General features: G+C 37.5%; 4 protein-coding genes and 1 long non-coding RNA gene across 6 annotated transcripts; 4 read left to right on the top strand and 1 right to left on the bottom strand.

Annotated features, from left to right (window-relative positions):
• The first annotated feature begins 4,916 nt into the window (after positions 1 to 4,916).
• On the top strand, positions 4,917 to 6,952 carry LOC106312713 (probable protein phosphatase 2C 55). The gene is made up of 2 exons (XM_013750333.1): positions 4,917 to 5,168; positions 5,257 to 6,952. The coding sequence occupies exon 2, from the start codon at positions 5,333 to 5,335 to the stop codon at positions 6,728 to 6,730; it is 1,398 nt and encodes a 465-aa protein (XP_013605787.1). The 5' UTR covers positions 4,917 to 5,168; positions 5,257 to 5,332; the 3' UTR covers positions 6,731 to 6,952.
• A 221-nt stretch (positions 6,953 to 7,173) lies between these two features.
• Positions 7,174 to 11,220, bottom strand: LOC106324178 (protein arginine N-methyltransferase 1.6). 2 transcript variants are annotated; one of them, XM_013762193.1, is made up of 14 exons: positions 10,867 to 11,220; positions 10,569 to 10,782; positions 10,361 to 10,486; positions 9,972 to 10,136; positions 9,766 to 9,884; positions 9,583 to 9,662; positions 9,135 to 9,397; positions 8,765 to 8,995; positions 8,529 to 8,602; positions 8,340 to 8,433; positions 8,105 to 8,254; positions 7,948 to 8,028; positions 7,739 to 7,835; positions 7,174 to 7,513 (listed from the first exon to the last, which is right to left on the bottom strand). In XM_013762193.1, the coding sequence occupies exons 1-14, from the start codon at positions 11,202 to 11,204 to the stop codon at positions 7,371 to 7,373; spliced, it is 2,175 nt and encodes a 724-aa protein (XP_013617647.1). In that variant the 5' UTR covers positions 11,205 to 11,220; the 3' UTR covers positions 7,174 to 7,370. The 2 variants fall into 2 exon arrangements, with proteins under 2 accessions (XP_013617647.1, XP_013617649.1); XM_013762195.1 differs by having other exon boundaries at positions 7,175 to 7,513; positions 7,948 to 8,025; positions 10,867 to 11,204.
• A 965-nt stretch (positions 11,221 to 12,185) lies between these two features.
• Positions 12,186 to 13,632, top strand: LOC106326517 (histidine triad nucleotide-binding protein 3). Its single transcript, XM_013764487.1, has 6 exons — positions 12,186 to 12,391; positions 12,483 to 12,529; positions 12,773 to 12,849; positions 12,967 to 13,030; positions 13,168 to 13,245; positions 13,338 to 13,632. Exons 1-6 carry the CDS (start codon positions 12,314 to 12,316, stop codon positions 13,435 to 13,437), a joined length of 444 nt encoding a protein of 147 aa, XP_013619941.1. The 5' UTR covers positions 12,186 to 12,313; the 3' UTR covers positions 13,438 to 13,632.
• Positions 13,633 to 14,028: 396 nt separating this feature from the next.
• LOC106326529 lies at positions 14,029 to 16,609 on the top strand. Its single transcript, XR_001267259.1, has 3 exons — positions 14,029 to 14,278; positions 15,365 to 15,538; positions 16,332 to 16,609. It is a non-coding gene; the product is annotated as an uncharacterized LOC106326529 (long non-coding RNA).
• A 230-nt stretch (positions 16,610 to 16,839) lies between these two features.
• Positions 16,840 to 18,757, top strand: LOC106325167 (aspartic proteinase nepenthesin-2). Its single transcript, XM_013763224.1, has one exon. The coding sequence runs from the start codon at positions 17,012 to 17,014 to the stop codon at positions 18,488 to 18,490; it is 1,479 nt and encodes a 492-aa protein (XP_013618678.1). The 5' UTR covers positions 16,840 to 17,011; the 3' UTR covers positions 18,491 to 18,757.
• The last annotated feature ends 900 nt before the right edge of the window (positions 18,758 to 19,657 follow it).

The raw sequence follows: 19,657 nt of genomic DNA on the forward strand, positions 1-19,657 counted from the left end.
CCATGATGATACCAAATTTTGTAACTTCGTGTAAACCCATTCAAATATAAATGAGTCCAAACATCCCACTCTTTAATAATCTTTCTATTTTTACAATTAGAGCAAGGACATCTTAACATACCTGTTTCTGCTTCCGATTCTCGTTGAACTAACCCCATGAATTCGGTTATACCTCGTTGGTATTCTTCCGTAAGCAATCTCGTGTTCGGATCCAAATTAGGTCGATCGATCCAAGAACGATAATAATTTGAAGAAGACATGTTTTTTTCAATCAAATTAGTGTGTAAATATAGTATGTGAGAGGATGAAGAAATGGAATGAATGAAGAGGTTGGGGGTGCGGGTATTTATAGATGAAATGCTGCCGACAGTACCGAGGAAATTCCAACGGAATACCGACGGCAACGGCTCTTTTCTCGGAATTTCCTCGGAATTGTTAAAATCTCCAACGGCTCTCCAACGGCTATAATATATCCTCGGATATTCGTTGGTGTTTTCCGAGGAATATGCCTTCCTCGGTATTTCATCGGTATATTCCGAGAAAATTCCGAGGAAAACCAAATTTGTCGGAATATTCCGAGGATCGCATTTTCCGTCAAAATATCCGTCAGAATTACGATGTTTTCTTGTAGTGGTATGTATATAGATGATTTTAACAACTTCTTCTTCAATGCGAAATCAGAAAACAATTGTATCAAAATATCTAAATTATGTTTTATTGTTATGGTATTAGAGCACTTTTTTTCCTCTTTGAATCTCTTTTGTTTTTTATTTTGGGTTTTGTTCCTAGCTCAAATTTATCGAATAATCAATTTTCCTAATTTTGATATGTGTTCCTAAAACTCATTTTGCTCAAAATGGTGAAGCGAGGTAGAAAGACGTAGATTCAAAGCTCAACGCGTGAGATTCTATGTTCTGAAGCTTGGACTAGGTTTTAAAGCTGATTCTTGATGAACACGAAGATTCTCATGCATATGTATTCAATAATAAAGTGTTTTTTCAAGAATCCTAGAATTCTATATATACTAAGAACTAAAAGATAAAGAAGATAGATGATCATAAGAGCATCATTAGTAGTGTAGTACTTCCACAAATTATTTAGTCAATTATCTCTCTTAAAATCCATTCTTTCTAGCCTTTTTCTACCTCTTCTAGGGTTTCAGCCGCAAAGTCCCATTTTTTGGCGGTTGCCACCGTGCTCTCAAGCGACCGTTGGGACTCAGATTTCTTTGTCTATGTTCTCCTATGTCGTCCCTGTCTTCTGCGGCTGAGGGAGTGGTGGTCCAACGCATCAGGTCTGGTTTCACCAAATCCGATCTAGGATTGTGGCATTTGGAGATGCTTGAGGACGGTGTCACTTTCTGTCGCGTTCATCCTGCATCTGGCTAGGTCTCTCCAGCGTTTTTTCCGTGCGCTTGGTCTTCTCCTCCGAGTGTAGTGTAGAGACGTGTGCGACGCCGTCAAACTCTTCGTTGGTCTCGTGTTCTTCCTCTGGTGTGGCGTCTGGTGGTGTATGAGACTGCTTGTTGAGTTGGAGCTCTGGGGTTTGTCGTCTCCGGTAAGGCTTGTGTCTCTGTTTTGTTTTTGGTGCCTCCGGTGTGTTCCCGTTGGTAGCAGCACGTGTGGGTTCATGGATGGCAGAGGCGTCGGTCTGCTTCTCCGAGGTCCCTGGTGGCAGCGTGTTGGTGTTTAGCTACCTCCAGTTGGCCTCAGATCGTCTTTGGCTCCAGTGTGTGCCGTCACTCGCCATATAAAAACGGTAGGTTGTGGCCTGCTCTGTCTCTCGCTCTTCTCAAATAATCCTTTCAACGCCGTGTTCATGTCTCGTGAGCGAGTGACAGCTCGGGTGTGTTCTTTGGTGCGATAGTTAGTCACTCAGATCAGAGTGTGGCTTCAGATTTTTTCTTCTGGAGGGTTGTGCGTTTCGTGATCCGTCTTCTCTATATGAGTAGGGATTGGATTGGTGTATACGGTCCTGGTGGAATGGAAAGGACGTGGTAATCTCTAGCGTAAACTACTGAATGACAGCATCGTTGGGTCTCGGCTTCTCCTCGTACTGATGGTGGTCTCATTTTTCTGGCCTGCTTTGGTTTCATGTTCGGATTCTTTGCTCGGGTATGCTATGGGTTCTCGTTTTAAGCTGTAGAAGCCGTAGCATTCAGGGTTTTAGAGTGCTCTTCTCTTGGTAGCTCGCGGTAACTAGCGGGTTTTCTCATCTAGAACTTGTGGTTGGTTGGTCTGAGCCTGTCTCGCTATTAACTGTTTAATCGCTTGCGTTTTGTATTGCTTTTGGTTCGTTCCTTTGTTGTTGCGTAGCTGTTCTGGTGTTTTTGTTCATTGTTTTTGTTACTTGTTTCCTATGTAATGTCTGTCAATTTAATATTAATATTATTTTCCTGTGTAATTAAAATTAAAGAGAAAAGAAAAAGACCATACATCATTTGACACTTAAGATTTTGAGTCTCTCACCATTCTTTCCAAGTTTCTTTAAAAATAATCACTTCTCCGTTTCAAAATAAATAACAATTTCAAAAATAAAACTTTTTCTACATTAATAACTCTATAAATTAATAAAATATTATAGCTCCAACATTATTAGTTTATAGATTTTTTACTTAATTGCTGAGAATCATGGGAAGAAGCACTGCTCTAATAATAGTAATCATAATCTAAGAAGAATTTTTTTATAATTATCCTAATGTAAAATAAAAATAAAAGAACTATTTTTAGACGTATGGACCATCCAAGTAAGTCTAAACCGTCTAAAGTAGTGAAAGATATGCTGAAACGAAAATCAACAAAGAGAACACAATTAAGCCAATTAGGACTTCAAGCCCTTGCAGTTGCAGCTACATATGTTCCAGGCTTTTGCTCCAAATGAGTTTCTCAATTTATCATTGAAAAAATATTATTCAGTTCTTCATTTTTTTAAGATGAACTTTTTTATTTACAAACTAGTTCTTAACTTTAACTTATTGTTATTTTATACTTAAATAAATTATAAGTGTTGATTTCACCCAATTAATTTCAAAGTTTGTATTATTATTCTTCTCTAATTAGATGTTAATAACATAGAACATGAAAATAATGATTTTTAAGAATTTTAAGTTTCTTTTAGAAGAATTTAGAATAAAATAAATACATTTTTTGTTCTTACATACTTTTTGTTAATCACTTAGGAGATATATATACTTGGTGTTTCTTCATAAAATCTAATATTCTTTATTTATTTATTTATGTCATGTGTAATAATTAAATCATATAATAATTTTTAAATTATAATAAACAGTGATTGTTTCGGATTATTGTTAAAATAAAATAGTTGGGTAAAATTAGTGAATTTGAAAAAAAAAATTAAGGTAGTATTTATAATTGATTATAAAGTGATAATATAATATATTTAGAATATTTCTTTTTAAAGGAAAAAATGAATTAAACCATTGGAAAACATGTGGTTCATTGTTTTAAGAACTTCAGAAAAATAATTTTAAAGAAAAGAAAATCTATACTATTAAAGCAGGATTCTATTTTAAAATTTTGGATTATGCCCTTGAGTTTTTATCATATTTACAAGACAGTACCACTCTTTATTTTTAGAATTTTGAACTAAAATTGGCAAGAAATATAACAGATTTTATATATATATGGAAAACTATATATATGGCATGTCAACAATTATTATTATTTTAATAGGTTTTGGAAAAATATATTTAAAACGATTTTCCAAATTATGGTAACCAAATTTATCTCATCATTTTAAAAAGTCACAATATTAAAATATTAACAATATTTTAATTTTGAAAATCCTTATACGCTCCAAGGTATTCCCTAAAAATACTAACAACCTAAATATTAAAATAGCTTAACGTGTTTTCCTATCTATATTATTAAAGTTGAAGTACCTATATGAATTAAAATTTGAAATAACCTTTTAATCACATCTACTTTCATTTCTTTTTTACTCATAAATATAATTAATTTTAATAAGTGAATTTACAAAAAAAAAAATATGATGAATATGAGTTTCCTTATAAATCATAGGTATTACATTAAATTACCTAATATTTAGCTAATTGAAAAGATTGCAATCTTTCAATCATTTAATACTTAACAAAAACGATTTTATAAATAGCATATATATATATATATACAATCATATCTAATTTTAAATTTATCTAATATTCTCAAATCTTGGTTAGAAATTATTGCGAATAATTATTTGATTTCGTTTGATCTATGTGCAGGTCGGTTGACTTTCACAATATAAATTTTCTACGTGTATCAATTTATTACTAACTTTCTTTTATTGTTTTTAACTAAATTTACATTATTTTGAACCCGCTAAGCATGACAACTGTAGATACTGAATTTTTTATATATGAATTACATTAATTTAATTTTCTATTTTTTCAAAATAAAAAATCTAAACACTGCTTTCAATTTTTTAGAAATGAATTAAACACTTCTTATGGAAAATACAATACAAATCTATTTTTCTAAAAACTAAATGATTTTGGTCACTCAAAATTAACTCAAACCGGTTTAAATATATGATCATTACAATTCATCTAAATAGATAGAATTATTAAGAACTTAAAAGTAAATGAGTTCAAACGGTCAAGACATAAATGTGTTCGCCAAAAATGAAACAGATCTAAATAAGGTGAATCTGCCATTTTATAATTCTTAACAAAGAATATGACAAATTTTTCAAAATCTAGTTAAGCATTAGAACACATACTCTCGTTGACTTGCTCGGCTTCTTGTGAGTCAATCGTTTTGGTTTTTATCTTTTTGTGAGTTCGGGTTGATTGGTACTTAATGGGCTTTACTAGGCCCAGTAACATGTCGGACGTCGGTTCTAGGGTATTAGACTCCATGTAAACACAAAATATATACAGCTGAGATATCGCGAAACAAAAGATCCAACGGCTAAGAAAAATTTACATCCAATAAGATGTGAGACGAACAACAATCCATCATCCACAGAAAAAATTAGACATCCCTAATTTGACCGATTTGTTATTTGCATCTGACCTCCTCCTCCACCAGCTCTTGTGTCTTTCCTTTCCCTGAAGATCAGATTGGCTAGGGTTTTATCCCTTTCCTAAAATCAAAATTCTCGATTCTAGCCAATTTGTGCGAGAATAGAAAAGTTTCGTCCTTTTGGTAAGTTACGAATCCGTCTACGTTTCTGGGGTTTCGTTTTGTGTTCATTCAATCGGATCGTTTCGTGAAAGCGTTTTTTTGTTTGCAGTGATGCCTTGGGGTGAGATATGATCCTCTCCGTCTCTGGTGATTACTACTGGTTTCTATATCATCCTTAAACAAGAATGTTACCCGTGAGAGAAGGTCTTCAGAAACAGGTTAAGATTCTTATTGGATTAGGGTTTGGGGGTTACCGGGGTTTCCACTCTAGATTCGCTAGCCCTAACGGGTTTCTCGAGCCCGCGAGCTCCGATTTGCTTCTGAGCAACGAAAGGAGGAACCTTTCTGTCCTCGGTGCTCTCTCTCGAACTTTCTCTGTTCCTTCTGTGTCCGGTCCGGCGTTTCAGGTCTGTGGTTATCACATTGATCTCTTGCTCTCGGACGCGAGTTTGAGATCGGTGGGTGAATCAATGGCGAGTCTTGGTGGTTCAAAGTCCTTGTTTTTAGATCGCCGTTTTGATCCTTCCGTTTCTGGTGTGATGGTGTGTGGAGATGGTCGTAGCCGTGGAAGGATCAGTATGAGACTCACAGGAAGAGATCACGGGGATAATAACTCTACGGTCTACGGCTACTTTGCTTATCGAGCTGCTAAGAAATGGATTGCTTTCAATCCTAAAACTGGAGGGTTAGGGTTTAGAGGCTTACACAGCTCACTGTTGAGCCGCTTTTCAGTTGGGAATGCGCCTGATGTCTCGTTTGATAGCTCTCCCGCCGAGGAGCTGGCTAAAGGCTCTTCGGATTCTGTAGCGGATAAGCTTTGTGTTAAGCCGTTGAAGCTTGTCTCCGGGTCTTGCTACCTACCTCATCCTGATAAAGAGGCGACGGGAGGAGAGGATGCTCACTTTATCTGCGCAGAGGAGCAAGCTTTGGGTGTTGCAGATGGTGTGGGAGGTTGGGCAGAGCTTGGCATCGATGCGGGTTACTACTCTCGTGAGCTTATGTCTAACTCTGTGAACGCAATCCATGACGAGCCTAAAGGATCGATCGATCCTGCCAGAGTATTGGAGAAGGCTCATACTAGTACAAAGTCACAAGGGTCTTCAACGGCTTGCATCATAGCGTTGACGGACCAGGGACTTAACGCGATCAACCTAGGGGACAGCGGGTTCATGGTGGTCCGTGAAGGGCATACCGTTTTCCGCTCTCCCGTTCAACAGCATGACTTCAACTTCACGTATCAGCTGGAGAGTGGGAGCAACGGCGATTTGCCAAGCTCAGGTCAGATGTTCACGGTCGCTGTAGCTCCCGGAGACGTGATAATAGCTGGAACAGACGGATTATTCGACAATTTGTACAACAACGAGATCACAGCGATAGTGGTTCAAGCGGTGAGAGCTGGAACAGATCCTCAGGTGACAGCACAGAAGATTGCAGCTTTGGCGAGGCAAAGAGCACAGGACAAGAACAGACAGACTCCATTCTCTACAGCAGCGCAAGATGCTGGGTTCAGATACTATGGAGGTAAGCTTGATGATATTACAGTTGTAGTCTCTTATGTGGCGGCTTCGAAGGAAGAAGGGTGAACATTGAAATGAAGATACAAATACAGATGTTGTGTGATGTGTTGAGTTTCTTAAGGTTTGTGTTTTGCAGAGAGACCTCTCTTGTTTTTGTTTGGTGGCTTGTGAGCAAGCCGGATCAACTGATTATATTTGATTTTTTTGATATATGTGTTGTATATGTAAATAAAAGGAGAAAGAGAACTTGTGTTAATAGCTCGTTAGCTGTAATTGATTCAACACACCCACGGGACTTGCAAAATCTATTAACACGCCCACAATATAAGTCTCTGCTGGAGTTTCTCTGTCACATACTTATTTTTTTTTTTTATCTTTTTACTTTGACTACATATCTCAACTACATAGTCACTCAAAGTTTCACTTTCTTTGTTGATCAAGATTCTCATCTACTCTACATTTAGCATTGAAGTGCATCATTTTTAGCTGTCAAAACAATGAGTGCATGACTTAGTCATTTGAGGAACCATTACTGTACATCACCAGCATCAAGTTTACTTAGATTTCTACTTTCTAATAAGCTTAGGCGTCGTTGATCAGTACAAATAAACAATTAGGTCCCAACTCTCAAGTCATTTGGTTGTGAGAAAGACTGACTCGTACACAGATATTTAGACATAAAGTGAAAATGGTTTGACGAAAAGAGTCAACAGAGAGTATGTGTGATGATAAGCTCGCCGTTAGAAGAAGGATCTAAGGAAGCTTTGATCCCTATGGATGATAGACCTTCCACTCCCACTGTGACTGGCTTTCCTAGTAGCTTCACTCCTTGCTTCCAATATCTTTCATCTGCACGATAGATAATGTGCTAAAAAGGATTGCAACAATACCGATAAATATATTCGCCTCCTGAAACTAACATGTTAGACAACCCTATTCTACCCCTCCTGAAAGTACAATCCATCCATCAACAACAGCCTTAAGTCGTCAAATTAAATCCAAATTACATGTTAGTAACCACAGGCATTATTTCGAACCGCTTTAGGAGTACAGTGAGAGTTATGAGTCTCATACCCGGTCCTGTTGAGATCACGATTGAGTTTTCTTTGTCCATCACCCAATCCATCCACAATGCAATTCCATGGCATACACCGGGTTTGGTAAACTCAATCTGTTTGCAGAGAAAATGCATTCATCAGAGTTGTTTGTACTAAGGATGCATGCCTCTGCAAACTGTCTGCATGTACATAATATATACGTTCTGAATTCTCCAACGAACATACCTGGACTTCCCCAGAACATGGACCTGCGATGGGCTTGGAGAAATCAAAGTCCATAACTGTGAATTCCTTGCTAAGTTTCTGCTAATTAACAGGAAAAAGAACAACGTTAACATACACCCAACGCTTGTCAGTACAGATTTTAAGAACTTTTGTTTACCTTTGTCTCTCCACATTGCCAGACAAAAAAGGGCAAACAAGGACTTTCTTTACCAGAAGGTAGATCACCACATCCCCCTAAAGTTGTATTCACCAGTGCATGGTCAAACCCTTCTACACTCCCAAGGCAACAACGGCTCTTCCAAAGATCCTGCACCATAAGCCAGTTAATGAATAATATATAAGCAAACGCGTCACTGTTTTAGAATTGGAAAGAAATGATAAGGACTACTTACAGGAAGATACATTGCGCAACCTCTCAAAACTCCTTTATACGGCATCACCACTGCATCTTTTGACAGGACAGGATCCAGTAGAGTTCTGTCTTTCCTTCACGCATACCAGAAAGCAAATCAGCCAACCGTTAGCAAAACTTTATAGCATCTTTTTCAAAGCTAAGCGACCAATCGAATAGCTACATTTACCAGAATCTGAGATTCTGCCACGGAAGCCCGCTTTCAAGTCCGTAGTAGTATGGCTCTCCAATCAGCAGATCAATCTGTTGATAGAACATAGGGACACAGTCAAAATGGAACCAACGAATCACTAATTTTATTGACTTATTAGCATAATGACTAAACTAAGAGACATCACTTTTCAAGAGGCACAATTTAACTATGAGTTTTGATTCTTTAAATGTGATGTAGATCACGTGAATTACCTTGCTTGGAAACGCTTCCGTCAACTTTGCCTTCCCTTCTCTGAAATATTCAAAACGATCTTCTGAAAAGCCATTTGAGTCAGCAATGGCTTCCAAATATCTGGCAGCATTCTCTTGCAGCCCCGGTGACAGTGATATTACCCGTGATCCGTTGGAGATATGTAGAGCCGTAAGTGGTAAGAGAAGACTATCATCAATGACGAGACATTGTGCATCAGATTTTCCCTGTAACTGGAAAATAGGTGAAGAAACATTAAAGTGTGAACCAGAATATATGAGAAAAAATAGCATAACTATACGAATAATGTTCCTTATGCAATTTTTCAGAGCAAACTATTTGTTGTTAACGTAAGACAGATATAGAACATACAGCATTTCGTGTGGCCTCAAATATGGTTTGCCTATATATGCTGTCGCCATATATTGCAACTCTTTCGGGTGGTAATGTGAGTAGCAGTTCTCCAGTGCTAAAAGAAGAGTGTGTCATCTCATGTGCCTTCTTCAGATTGTACAGGATGTTAGTACAAGTATGAGCAGCCTGCAAATGAAACTTTTCTCCTTTGGATATGGATACGCCTGCTCCTGGAGTAAACCAAACACACTGTTTCCAATGGTCACACCAGTCCCTAGCACCTGTATTATTATGGATAAAAGAAACGAAAATTCGTCAAATGAGATCAGTGGGCAAATACGGCATGGATCCCAACGGAGCTAAATGTGGTGCGAGGGTCTGTAGAGAAAAGGGATTCCACTACAACCATATAAGTGCGTGAGAAATGAGGTAAATCAAATGATTTCCACACGAAGGTGTGACTCACTTATCTCAGAATTTGACTCTATCCATCTGGGAGCGGTAGAGTAGAAGATTGTTCCTTCACTGTCAAGCTGAAGCACCCACCTGAATGGAGAAAATAAAAGGTTCCTCATATCATATTGGGAAAACAGAACAGATCTTGATCCCTTTCCCTAGGCCTTTAGGTGGACTTTAGTGAACATATTACCATGAAATTATGGCATGGACACTACCCTCGTTTATAGCTTCGATGTGCACATCAAGCTCTCCATTACTTTCAGGCCGTTTCCAAAAGTCAAATTCAAATACTTTGACGGGCTCTGACAACTGGATGAATATATATAAACTGAGTCTATGTGTATAAACACTAAATCTTATAGCAAAACTGTAGAGGAAGGTTAGCGATATAAATACCAGTTTGATCTCTTTCTCAATTGCATCGACATGCATGCTATATTGCTGTGATTTGATGCCAAACAGACTCTCTAAGCCAGGAGGAGCTAGACGAACACCATCGGATATTCTGGCCTCGTTACTTTGTAGATCGTGCATGTTACATAAGAATGTGCTTTCTACAAGCTTGACATTTCAAAGGAAAACAACGTGAGAAGAGGTATTCAATCAAAATCAAGATAAGCCAGTGTTCTTAAAATCGGTCTAGTCTGAGCAAAACGATTTTTTCAAACCGATTTATTAAAAATCGTTCTAGGCATTCAAAAATTAGGTCTAGGCGGCGCCTAACCACCTAGCTATTTCTTGAACACTGAGATAAACAATAAAGACAAAGCACACAAGCAACGAACCTGACAATACGTAGTAGCACGGTACGGCACCGTTTTAGGATTGTCAACAAGCAACATGTCATGAGCATGTTGTAAACTTGGGATTAGACCTTCACCAAGTAACTCAGAGTCCAATATTTCGCTTACCTAATCAAGAAGTAGCCATTTATAATTAACATTTCCTCTCAAATTCCATACAAAGTATGTACATTTGTATCTTTTTACTCACAAGAACATCAGCTCGTGAAGCAATGTCTGACCCAACTTTGAGTTCATCAGATCGTTTATTGAAGAGGTTAATGTTCTTGGTCATCCCGTTCTTATGCAAAACCTTTCTCATAAGCTTCACCATCGGGAGGTACGATTCACACGCCGTCACACGAGACTCTTTTTTATCTCCCATTGCTCTGGCAGCCATCATCGATAGCAATCCAGTTCCAGCACTATAACACACACGTGTCAGTTAATTACTCATTAGGGACCAAAACTGAATTCAAATTGAGTTGTGGTAATGAGGAGAAACCAACCCAATGTCAAGGACGTGGCAAGGTTTGGTGATGGTTTTCTCGATTGCTAGACGGTAAGCTCGGTTGCGGCGAGAATCATTGAGCATGTCTAGATACGACGTCGTAGCGAGGAGGCCGTCCGTGGAAGTTACTGGAGCTCCGGCCTCGTCATTTTCGTCGATGACAATCCACTCCGAAGTGCCCGTGAGAGGGTCTTGTCTGAGCTGGAAGACGCGTTGATTTGATTGGGAGGTCATGGTCCGAGCAGCGACGGCGGATCTTAGGCGAGTGAGTGGGGGACAACGGAAGGGGAGAAAGGGAATAAAGGTTTTGGGAAGAAGAGACAGTTGCGGCGACATAGACGGAGTGTAAAGGTTTAAGCCGCCGTGATGTCTGGTGAGAAGAGATTCCGCACTCTATTAAATGTTTTTGTTTCATTTAGATCCCCATAATATTCATTTTATTGCAGATTAACTCCAGAGGTTTTAAAAGGAGAATTTTACCACCAACTCTACATGTAACGAAATTTAGATGTCAAACTGATAGTAGACTAGACTAGTAGTAATATGTTGTAAATGTTACATGATGGTAGTAACTCAAACGATGCCCTCATGTTTGAGGATGAAATGTTGGAACATTTTATTGAAAACCAAACCCAAGTCTTCATAGCAAATTTGTTTTTAATAATTATGAGTGATTTAATTTATAAGATATTTGGATTTGGCAAGAGGAAAAATGCAGAAATTATGATTTGTACTGATAAATGAGAACAATATAGATAAAAGTGAAAGTAATGGTTGAATCAGTTACTTGAGAGAATATGGTAAGTGTTATAGTTAGACAAGTTAAAGAAAATTTATGGTTTATCACATGAACAAAGTGTGACATATGGAGGAAGTGTGTAGAATTATAATTAATGTTTTTAAAAGTATGCATGAGGGTAAATAATTATATTTTGAATTGCTTATGGAGACTGGTTACATACTTCCATAGTAGTAATATGTTTTTTTTTTTTTTTGCAACCTAGAATTAGATAGTTGAAATATGTTGAATTCTCAATATCATGATTTTTTCGTAAAGTTACTATTAAAACTTTTTTTTTTACTTTCATGCTAAACAACAACAAAAATGTTGTAGCTATTTAGTCCAAAAATTCACTATTCTCTCATAAGATGTATCTGTTTTTAAAAGGTTACAATATCTCATATGCGTTGTCAAAGAAAAAACATATATACAAAATGCGTATGTTTTTCAAATTTGGCACTGAAAAATAAAAATTAGTATACCAAATTGTAATAAACAGGAATAAAGGGTGTAACTCAGAAATTTCAAAAATACTTGTGGGTACTTAACAAATGTTTCTCAGTTATGACAAACTTCTTGCACGGACAGTTTCATCCAAAGTCCGAAGCCACCCCAAAAACTTTGAAATCGGAATCCAGATTGCCGAATTTGATCGGGAGAAGAAATGGCGGGAGCGAATCAAACGTGTATTTTCTGTCAGATCTTGCACGATCCCAACTCAACTACTCGTCTCCTTCACACCGTTCGTTCTTCTTCTCCCCTTACATCGTTCCCAATTTCTTTTTGATGAGAGGCTAATTGAAGAACTTTGATTTTTTTTTTGTCTTTCTCAGGATGAGAAGGTCGTCGCGTTTCAAGACATCAAGCCTGCCGCCCGGAGGTTTGTTTTGTTCACTCGCTTTGGTTCATGTTGATTCAGATAAATTATTTTTTTGTCGCATATAACAGCTAGTAATAACACCATTAACCTGTGTAATCTGGTTTATGGAAATGACGATAAAACGAAATGAGTGGAAATGGTGGTTATTAGTTTCTTTTTGAATTAGCCATCTCATCACTGTTGCAACTTCTTGCTTAATTAGCTGACATTCACTATTATTAAGAACCAAAAACACTCATGTAGGCACTACTTGGTCATTCCAAAAGAACACATCCCAACTGTGAGAGACCTCCAGAGAAGAGATGAAGACTACTCTTTGGGTTTGTCCCAAAAAAAAAAACATATACTCTCTTTTATACACAATCATTCTGTTACTATATCTAATGAAATTTTTTGATAAGGATGTGTTATTATTTTTGTGTGTGTGATTTGAGCAGTGAGTCACATGCTAAGTGTGGGACAAGAACTGCTGCAGAAAGACGCACCTCAAACCATTCATAGGTGAGGCTCTCTCTATTATTATTATTATTATTTTTGGATCAAACCCTCTACTATAATCGTAAGTGATGCTTGATGTTTTCATTGTCTTTGTGCTAACTAACTTATGTAGCATTGACCTGATCTGCACTCCCTCACAGATTTGGTTTTCACCAACCTCCTTTTAACAGTGTCGATCATCTCCATCTCCATTGTTTTGCATTGCCTTTTATGCCCAGGTACACCAATATCCTTCATATCTTACTTTCCCATGCCTTGAAACTGCAAAAATACGATTTTCTTTTCTTATCACACATTGTCATCAAAACAGATGGAAAGTCGTCAAGTACATGTCTTTGGGACCTTTCGGTGGTTTTATTGAAGCACAGAAACTTCTGGAGAAGATAAGGCCTCTTCCTTCAAAAGTTTAACTGAATCTAACTTCATTGCAGTGCTAAAATTGGTGCTATATCTCTTTTCTATTCTTTTTTTTTCTGGCATGTCAATACCACATATCATTGTTGGTTTTGTATGTAAGAAGGACGTGTCGTGTAATTTTATGTAATTTCTGTCGCTTGCCAATAGTTGTAGGCAATGACGCCATTCTCATTTTTGTGTCATACTTATAAGGGCAAATCTCTAAAATATCAAGTTTATATCACAAAAATAGCAATTAAAAACTAAAATGACCAAAATAGCATTTTATCTTTTGAAAATTTTAATCTTTTTATTTTTCAAAATTTGAAATCTTATACCCAAAACCTCATTTCTAACTCTAAACCCTAAACTCTAAACCCTAAACTCTAAACCCTAAACCCTAAACTCTAAACCCTAAACACTATACCCTAAAATCTAAACCCTAAACTCTAAAACCTAAACCCTAAACCCCACCCTTTAACTCTAAACCCTAAGTTTGTGACTTTTGATAAAAAGGGCTATTTTTGTGACTTTTGACCTTGAGTGCTAGTTTGAGAACAAAAACTTGATTTATTGCTATTTTTGTCTTTTTCTCTACTCGTAATATAGACATTAATAATTCTTCTAATATAATCTCTGGTGACTGACATAGAAGTAGACTTAAACAGATATTCATATAGGATCTCTTATGTAATTTGTTTGTAGGCTTCTGCTGTTGTTTTGATGCTCTGACATCTCTAATAACAAGTGTAGGGGGAGGTACTGGTTGCAGTGCATGAGATTATCATTATTATACTCCAGCTTAACTGAGTGAAGATGCGTTCTTGCAACATCATAGCAATCTCCGCAGAACAGGTAACGCTTTAGTAAACTTGTACGTTAGCAGTAATCTTTCATGCTAACAAAATTTATGAGTTGTTAAACTTGTACATTAGCAGTAATCTTTCAGTAATTCATGCTAACAAAACTTGAGTTACTAAACAGTGTGATAACCTTGTACGGTAGCAGTAACCATTTATGCTAACAACACTTGCGAGTTATTAATTAGTGTGACACGAGAATGAAATCCTTATAGCACTCAAGTTTCAGACAAGCACCTATACTTATCAATAGCGAGGATTAATATTTTGATGTTAAACTAAAAATTATGTGCTTATCTTAAGAACTAGATGCAACTGATACCAAATCTTCTCTGCGCACGTGCAACTTGTTCAACTAGGCACAAGTACAGCTTGCAGTTGCAGTGCCTTACGCTTCTTTGGTTGATATTTCGACTACGGGACTAGTGTTTCTAAATAAAAGATTGGTTATGGGATAACATTCGGGTGACGTTTGATAAGATTCACTAGAAGAACATGAGCTAACAAACATAGCTTCTTAATGGTGTTGTGTCTTCAATAATTGAAACTCTTGATTTGCTATGGTCTTCGAAGGAAATAGCCCCACAAATTATAAGTTCTTTTGGATGGATTTACTGATTATTCTCAACCACTCTTGTCAAAATACCAACTCTTTGTTTGGACTTGTTTCTCTGTTCTTTAGTTAATAAGTTCTGCATACAGACATATTCACAGTAATCAAGCGTTTTATTTTGCTTAAATTTTAAAATGGTTGGTCCTGTCCTTCTATGTTTTTTTTTTGTTTTGTATTTCTAATGCCTTTAAATATCGATTTGTTGTTTTGATTGGCAATGATTATAGATATTGAGTTTGGTGAGTTCTTAGGTTTCTCAATGAGTATAGAGTTTGGTGAGTTATTATTCCCCATGTCTGTTGTGTCACCTTATGATACTACATGTCTAAGTAGTTTATTGAATCATATCCTCAAATAAACCACATGAAATGTATATAGTTTATGGAAATAAGTGGTAATCTCATGCATGGACTAGCTTTTTTATTACATCAAATGTGTAATAACTTTTTTTGTTTGTGGTGACACAAGAAAGTTAAAAAGCTTGAGCTGGCTCCTGTGACTTGTGAGGAGAACAGCTCTTGCGAGGAAGAAAGACATCAATGAACCTTTTCTTCTCGAAGTGACGACCAAAGTTTATTGATTTTTTTTTGGTGCAGAAAACAAAGTTGCAATAACGTCACTGTCAAGTCTCAACACACTCAGGTATGCCTTTGCTTCATTGGTGCCTTCTTCTCGTTTTCCGATTTTCCAAATACAGCTAATATAATTTTTCTTGCATAATTCTTCGAATACGCTTCTCTGTTAACAGCTGTATCCAAAAGCTGAATTTTATATAAATAAAATTCTTGTATGATTTTTTAAGAAGAAAAAAAAAATCCATACTCTTAATTTAAGAGAAGAAGAATCCATATTCTATACATTGACACGGTTTCCTTTCATTTTTCAAAATTTCAATTACTTTTAGTAAAATATAATGCAAGTATTTTATATTTCCAAATTCTCAATGCGTTCCTTTTGCGAAACTTATCCTTAAAGTTGTTTTATTTTATTTGTTTATAGAAAAATAACTAAAAAGTATCGGCTTGTACCGGAGGAGGTTGGTGAATTTTTATAGGTCCCTTGGTAGTAGCCCTTTTGTCGTTTAGCAATTCTCCACCTAATCCAGCTTCCAATAAACATAGCCATAACAATTATATTTAGCACTCACATATTAATTCCTTAAATTCTTATCTAATCACTATTTGTAATTGTAAGTACTTATCTTCCTTTGTGATTGATTGATTAGTTCATAAAAGTTATTCAAATTCATTTTCTCAAAAAAAAAAGTTACTCAAATTCTGTATATGTTTATATAACAAGATATACTTGTTTGGAATACACAATGCATCGCATTTGGTCATATATCTTTCTACAAATTAATAAAATCTTTGATATCATAACGAGCAAATGTAATGTGTGGAATTATAAAGTTTGGCTGCATGACAAAAATTGTCAGGAGACAATACCGAAGGAGAATTGAAGTTGTGTGTGGAGAAGACTATGATACACGTACCTTTCACTCTTTAACCTTGTCCATGGCGATAGTCCACCTGGCTTGTCTATGTGGCCTGTACACAATTATTATTTTGTAATTTTTCGTTGTTATGGTATTTTAGGGTTTCAATGCATTGATTTTCATTTTGAGGTTTATGTGTAACCGAGGGGATGGATTGGATATGTTATTAGCCAATTAATATGGTTGATATTGAAATATTAATTGGGACCTAGCCTAAATAAGAGAAGAAACATACTACTGAAAATGTATGGTTGCATTGCATGCAAAACTCCCCCACAATGGAGTTGACTTCCAGTGATCAGTTTTCACTATTCGATTGCGTATTTGTTTTGTATTGGTTAGTTCCGTGTCAAACTCCAATGCTATATTTGGGACTCTGCATGACACTATTTAAATCGCTCATCAAGTCTTATTCTTTCAACCATAAGTGAAATGATAGTCCAAAACAATGTATTTCGTTACTAGTCTTCATAATTGCTATTTTAATGTTAAACAGTTAAACTTCATGCCATCATTTAATAATAATTTTATCTACCGATCATGTCTTCTTGCTCTGTACTATAAAAAAGAGTCGACCTCTTCTTCACATTCAAAAGCAGAGTCATACAAATATATCCGCCATGAAAACGTGTTGCATCTTCTTCCTCTACTTGGCGATTATTCTCGAATACTGTTTCTACTTCTCTGTTTCGTCGTCATCACCTCTTCTTCTCCCTCTCTCTCACTCTCTCTCGACCTCCAAACACTCTTCCTCTCCTCTCCACCTCCTAAAGTCATCTTCCTCCCGCTCCTGCGAACGTTTTCGCCGCCACCACAAAAAACGCCAACAACATCAACTCCCCCTCCCTCTATCTTCCGGCAGTGATTACCTTCTCTCACTCTCAGTCGGCTCCTCCTCCTCCGTCTCCCTTTACTTAGACACCGGAAGCGACCTCGTCTGGTTCCCTTGCCGTCCTCTCACCTGCATCCTCTGCGAATCCAAACCTCCTCCTTCTCTGACCTCCCTCTCCTCCTCCGCCACCACAGTCCCCTGCTCCTCCCCCTCTTGCTCCGCCGCTCACTCCTCCCTCCCCTCCTCCGACCTCTGCGCCATCTCAAACTGTCCTCTCGACCTCATCGAAACCGGCGAATGCAACAATTCTTCCTACCCTTGTCCTCCTTTCTACTACGCCTACGGTGACGGCTCCCTCGTCGCACGTCTCTACTCCGACTCGCTCTCACTCCCTCCCGTCTCCGTCGCTAACTTCACCTTCGGCTGCGCTCACACCACCCTCGCCGAACCCATCGGCGTCGCTGGCTTCGGACGCGGACGCCTCTCTGTTCCCGCTCAGCTCGCCTCTTTCGCCCCTCACCTCGGTAACAGCTTCTCTTACTGCCTCGTCTCTCACTCGTTCGACTCGGAGCGAGTCCGCCGTCCGAGTCCGCTCATCCTCGGACGCTTCGTCGAGGAGAAGGAGAAACGCGTCGGAACCGATGATGATGATCATAAGGAGAAGGTCGAGTTCGTGTACACAGAGCTGCTTGATAACCCCAAGCATCCTTACTTCTACTCTGTTTCCCTCCAAGGAATCTCCGTCGGAAAACGGAATATTCCTGCTCCGGCGATGCTCAGACGAGTGGATAGAAACGGAGGCGGAGGAGTGGTCGTTGACTCGGGGACGACTTTCACGATGCTTCCGGCGAAATTCTACAATTCGGTGGTGGAGGAATTCGATAGCCGGGTCGGGCGGGTACACGAACGGGCTGATCGGGTCGAACCGAGTTCGGGAATGAGTCCTTGCTACTATCTTAACCAGACGGTTAGAGTTCCGGCTCTGGTTTTGCATTTTGCCGGGATCGGATCCAGTGTTACGCTCCCCAGGGGAAATTATTTTTACGAATTTATGGACGGTGGAGATGGGAAAGAAGAAAAGAGGAAGGTTGGATGTTTGATGTTGATGAACGGTGGAGATGAATCGGAGCTTCGAGGTGGGACCGGGGCGATTCTGGGGAATTACCAGCAACAAGGGTTCGAAGTCGTGTATGATTTGTTGAATAGAAGGGTCGGGTTCGCTAAGAGGAAGTGCGCATCTTATTGGGATTCGCTCAATCAAAGCTAACGAGCGCGCGTTATCCAATCCCAGCTTCAATCTTTTAAATAAGTCAATGTGCGCCTTACCGGTTCGACCGAAAACCGGATGATGGGTCTTATCGAACAGTAATTATGATATCGAGCTGTACGTAAAAATAGCTGTAGGTTTAATAATTCGATGGACCTGTCATCTAAAAGTATATAGAAGGGTGTATCATTTATGTATCTATCACCGGTTTTGAAACGTTGTAGATATATTTTTTTTTTAATTAATGCCATTTGTAGTATTATGTTTCGTTTAAAGATTTTATTCATTATAAAAAAAAGTTAAAAGTTTGGGTGTTGTTATTCATTATTGGTACGCGTCGCATTAACTAATTGAGAACCAGACGGATCAAAGAAAATCTTAAACGATGTCGGCAATTTAGTCAAAGTTTTGCTTGTAAACCAATTAGACCACACCTACAAGTGACTACTATAATTTGTGATATTTCATAAGATATCACTGTCTTGATAGATATTTAACGAACAAAAACAAACGAGTAACCATCAATTATTTGGCTTAGTGTCACTATTTAGTTGGAGGAAAAGAAGATGGCTTTGAATCTTTGATAATTATGAATCAGATGACTAGACAAAAGGATTGACAGGCGAGCATACGTGGCGGCGGATTACGACCAGCAAGACTAGCAAGCACTAGTCGTTCGTTAATCTTAATTATTGATTTGCTTTTCAACTTACGAAGATAAAATTTTGTTATCCAAGTTTAAAACTTCAAGAGGGATTGGCTCGGAGTCCAGAGACAGCTAGCTGTGATCCACACGTGTGCTTATAGATTCTTTCCGCATTTTTATGTAGGAGTGTAGGACCATTCATTACAAAATAACGAAGAACAAATTATCTCAAAAGTTTTTTTTACACTAAAGAGTTATAGGAATATGAATTTCTGTAGAATTTGATGATTTTAATAGTTGAGAAGATTTTACAAGTTAACTAGATTTAACAAATTTTATCAAATAATTTTACATAGATTTTCATTACTTGTATATAGAATTCTATTGATTGTTATTAACTTTTAAATTAATAAATTAATGGTGGTAGAAAAAAAGGAAAGAAAATCATTTTAATTAAGGCAATTCTTAAATAACTTTTAAAAAAGTTTTTGTCACAAAAAGATCTCAAGAAATAAAATGAC

Source organism: Brassica oleracea, chromosome C1 (genome assembly GCF_000695525.1).
Source record: "Brassica oleracea var. oleracea cultivar TO1000 chromosome C1, BOL, whole genome shotgun sequence".
NCBI lineage: Eukaryota > Viridiplantae > Streptophyta > Magnoliopsida > Brassicales > Brassicaceae > Brassica > Brassica oleracea.

What these genes read in the sequence shown, in the direction of transcription:
- LOC106324178 (XM_013762193.1), bottom strand. Translation starts at nt 11,204, where the DNA reads ATGTCGCCGCAACTGTCTCTTCTTCCCAAAACCTTTATTCCCTTTCTC. An exon ending in GTCCATGCCATAATTTCATG is followed by an intron (nt 9,663 to 9,765) that starts GTAATATGTTCA and finishes TTCTCCATTCAG; the next exon opens with GTGGGTGCTTCAGCTTGACA. An exon ending in CGTGATCTCAACAGGACCGG is followed by an intron (nt 7,514 to 7,738) that starts GTATGAGACTCA and finishes TCTATCGTGCAG; the next exon opens with ATGAAAGATATTGGAAGCAA.
- LOC106326517 (XM_013764487.1), top strand. Translation starts at nt 12,314, where the DNA reads ATGGCGGGAGCGAATCAAACGTGTATTTTCTGTCAGATCTTGCACGAT. An exon ending in ATCAAGCCTGCCGCCCGGAG is followed by an intron (nt 12,530 to 12,772) that starts GTTTGTTTTGTT and finishes ACACTCATGTAG; the next exon opens with GCACTACTTGGTCATTCCAA. An exon ending in GCACCTCAAACCATTCATAG is followed by an intron (nt 13,031 to 13,167) that starts GTGAGGCTCTCT and finishes ACTCCCTCACAG; the next exon opens with ATTTGGTTTTCACCAACCTC.
- LOC106325167 (XM_013763224.1), top strand. Translation starts at nt 17,012, where the DNA reads ATGAAAACGTGTTGCATCTTCTTCCTCTACTTGGCGATTATTCTCGAA.
- LOC106312713 (XM_013750333.1), top strand. Translation starts at nt 5,333, where the DNA reads ATGTTACCCGTGAGAGAAGGTCTTCAGAAACAGGTTAAGATTCTTATT.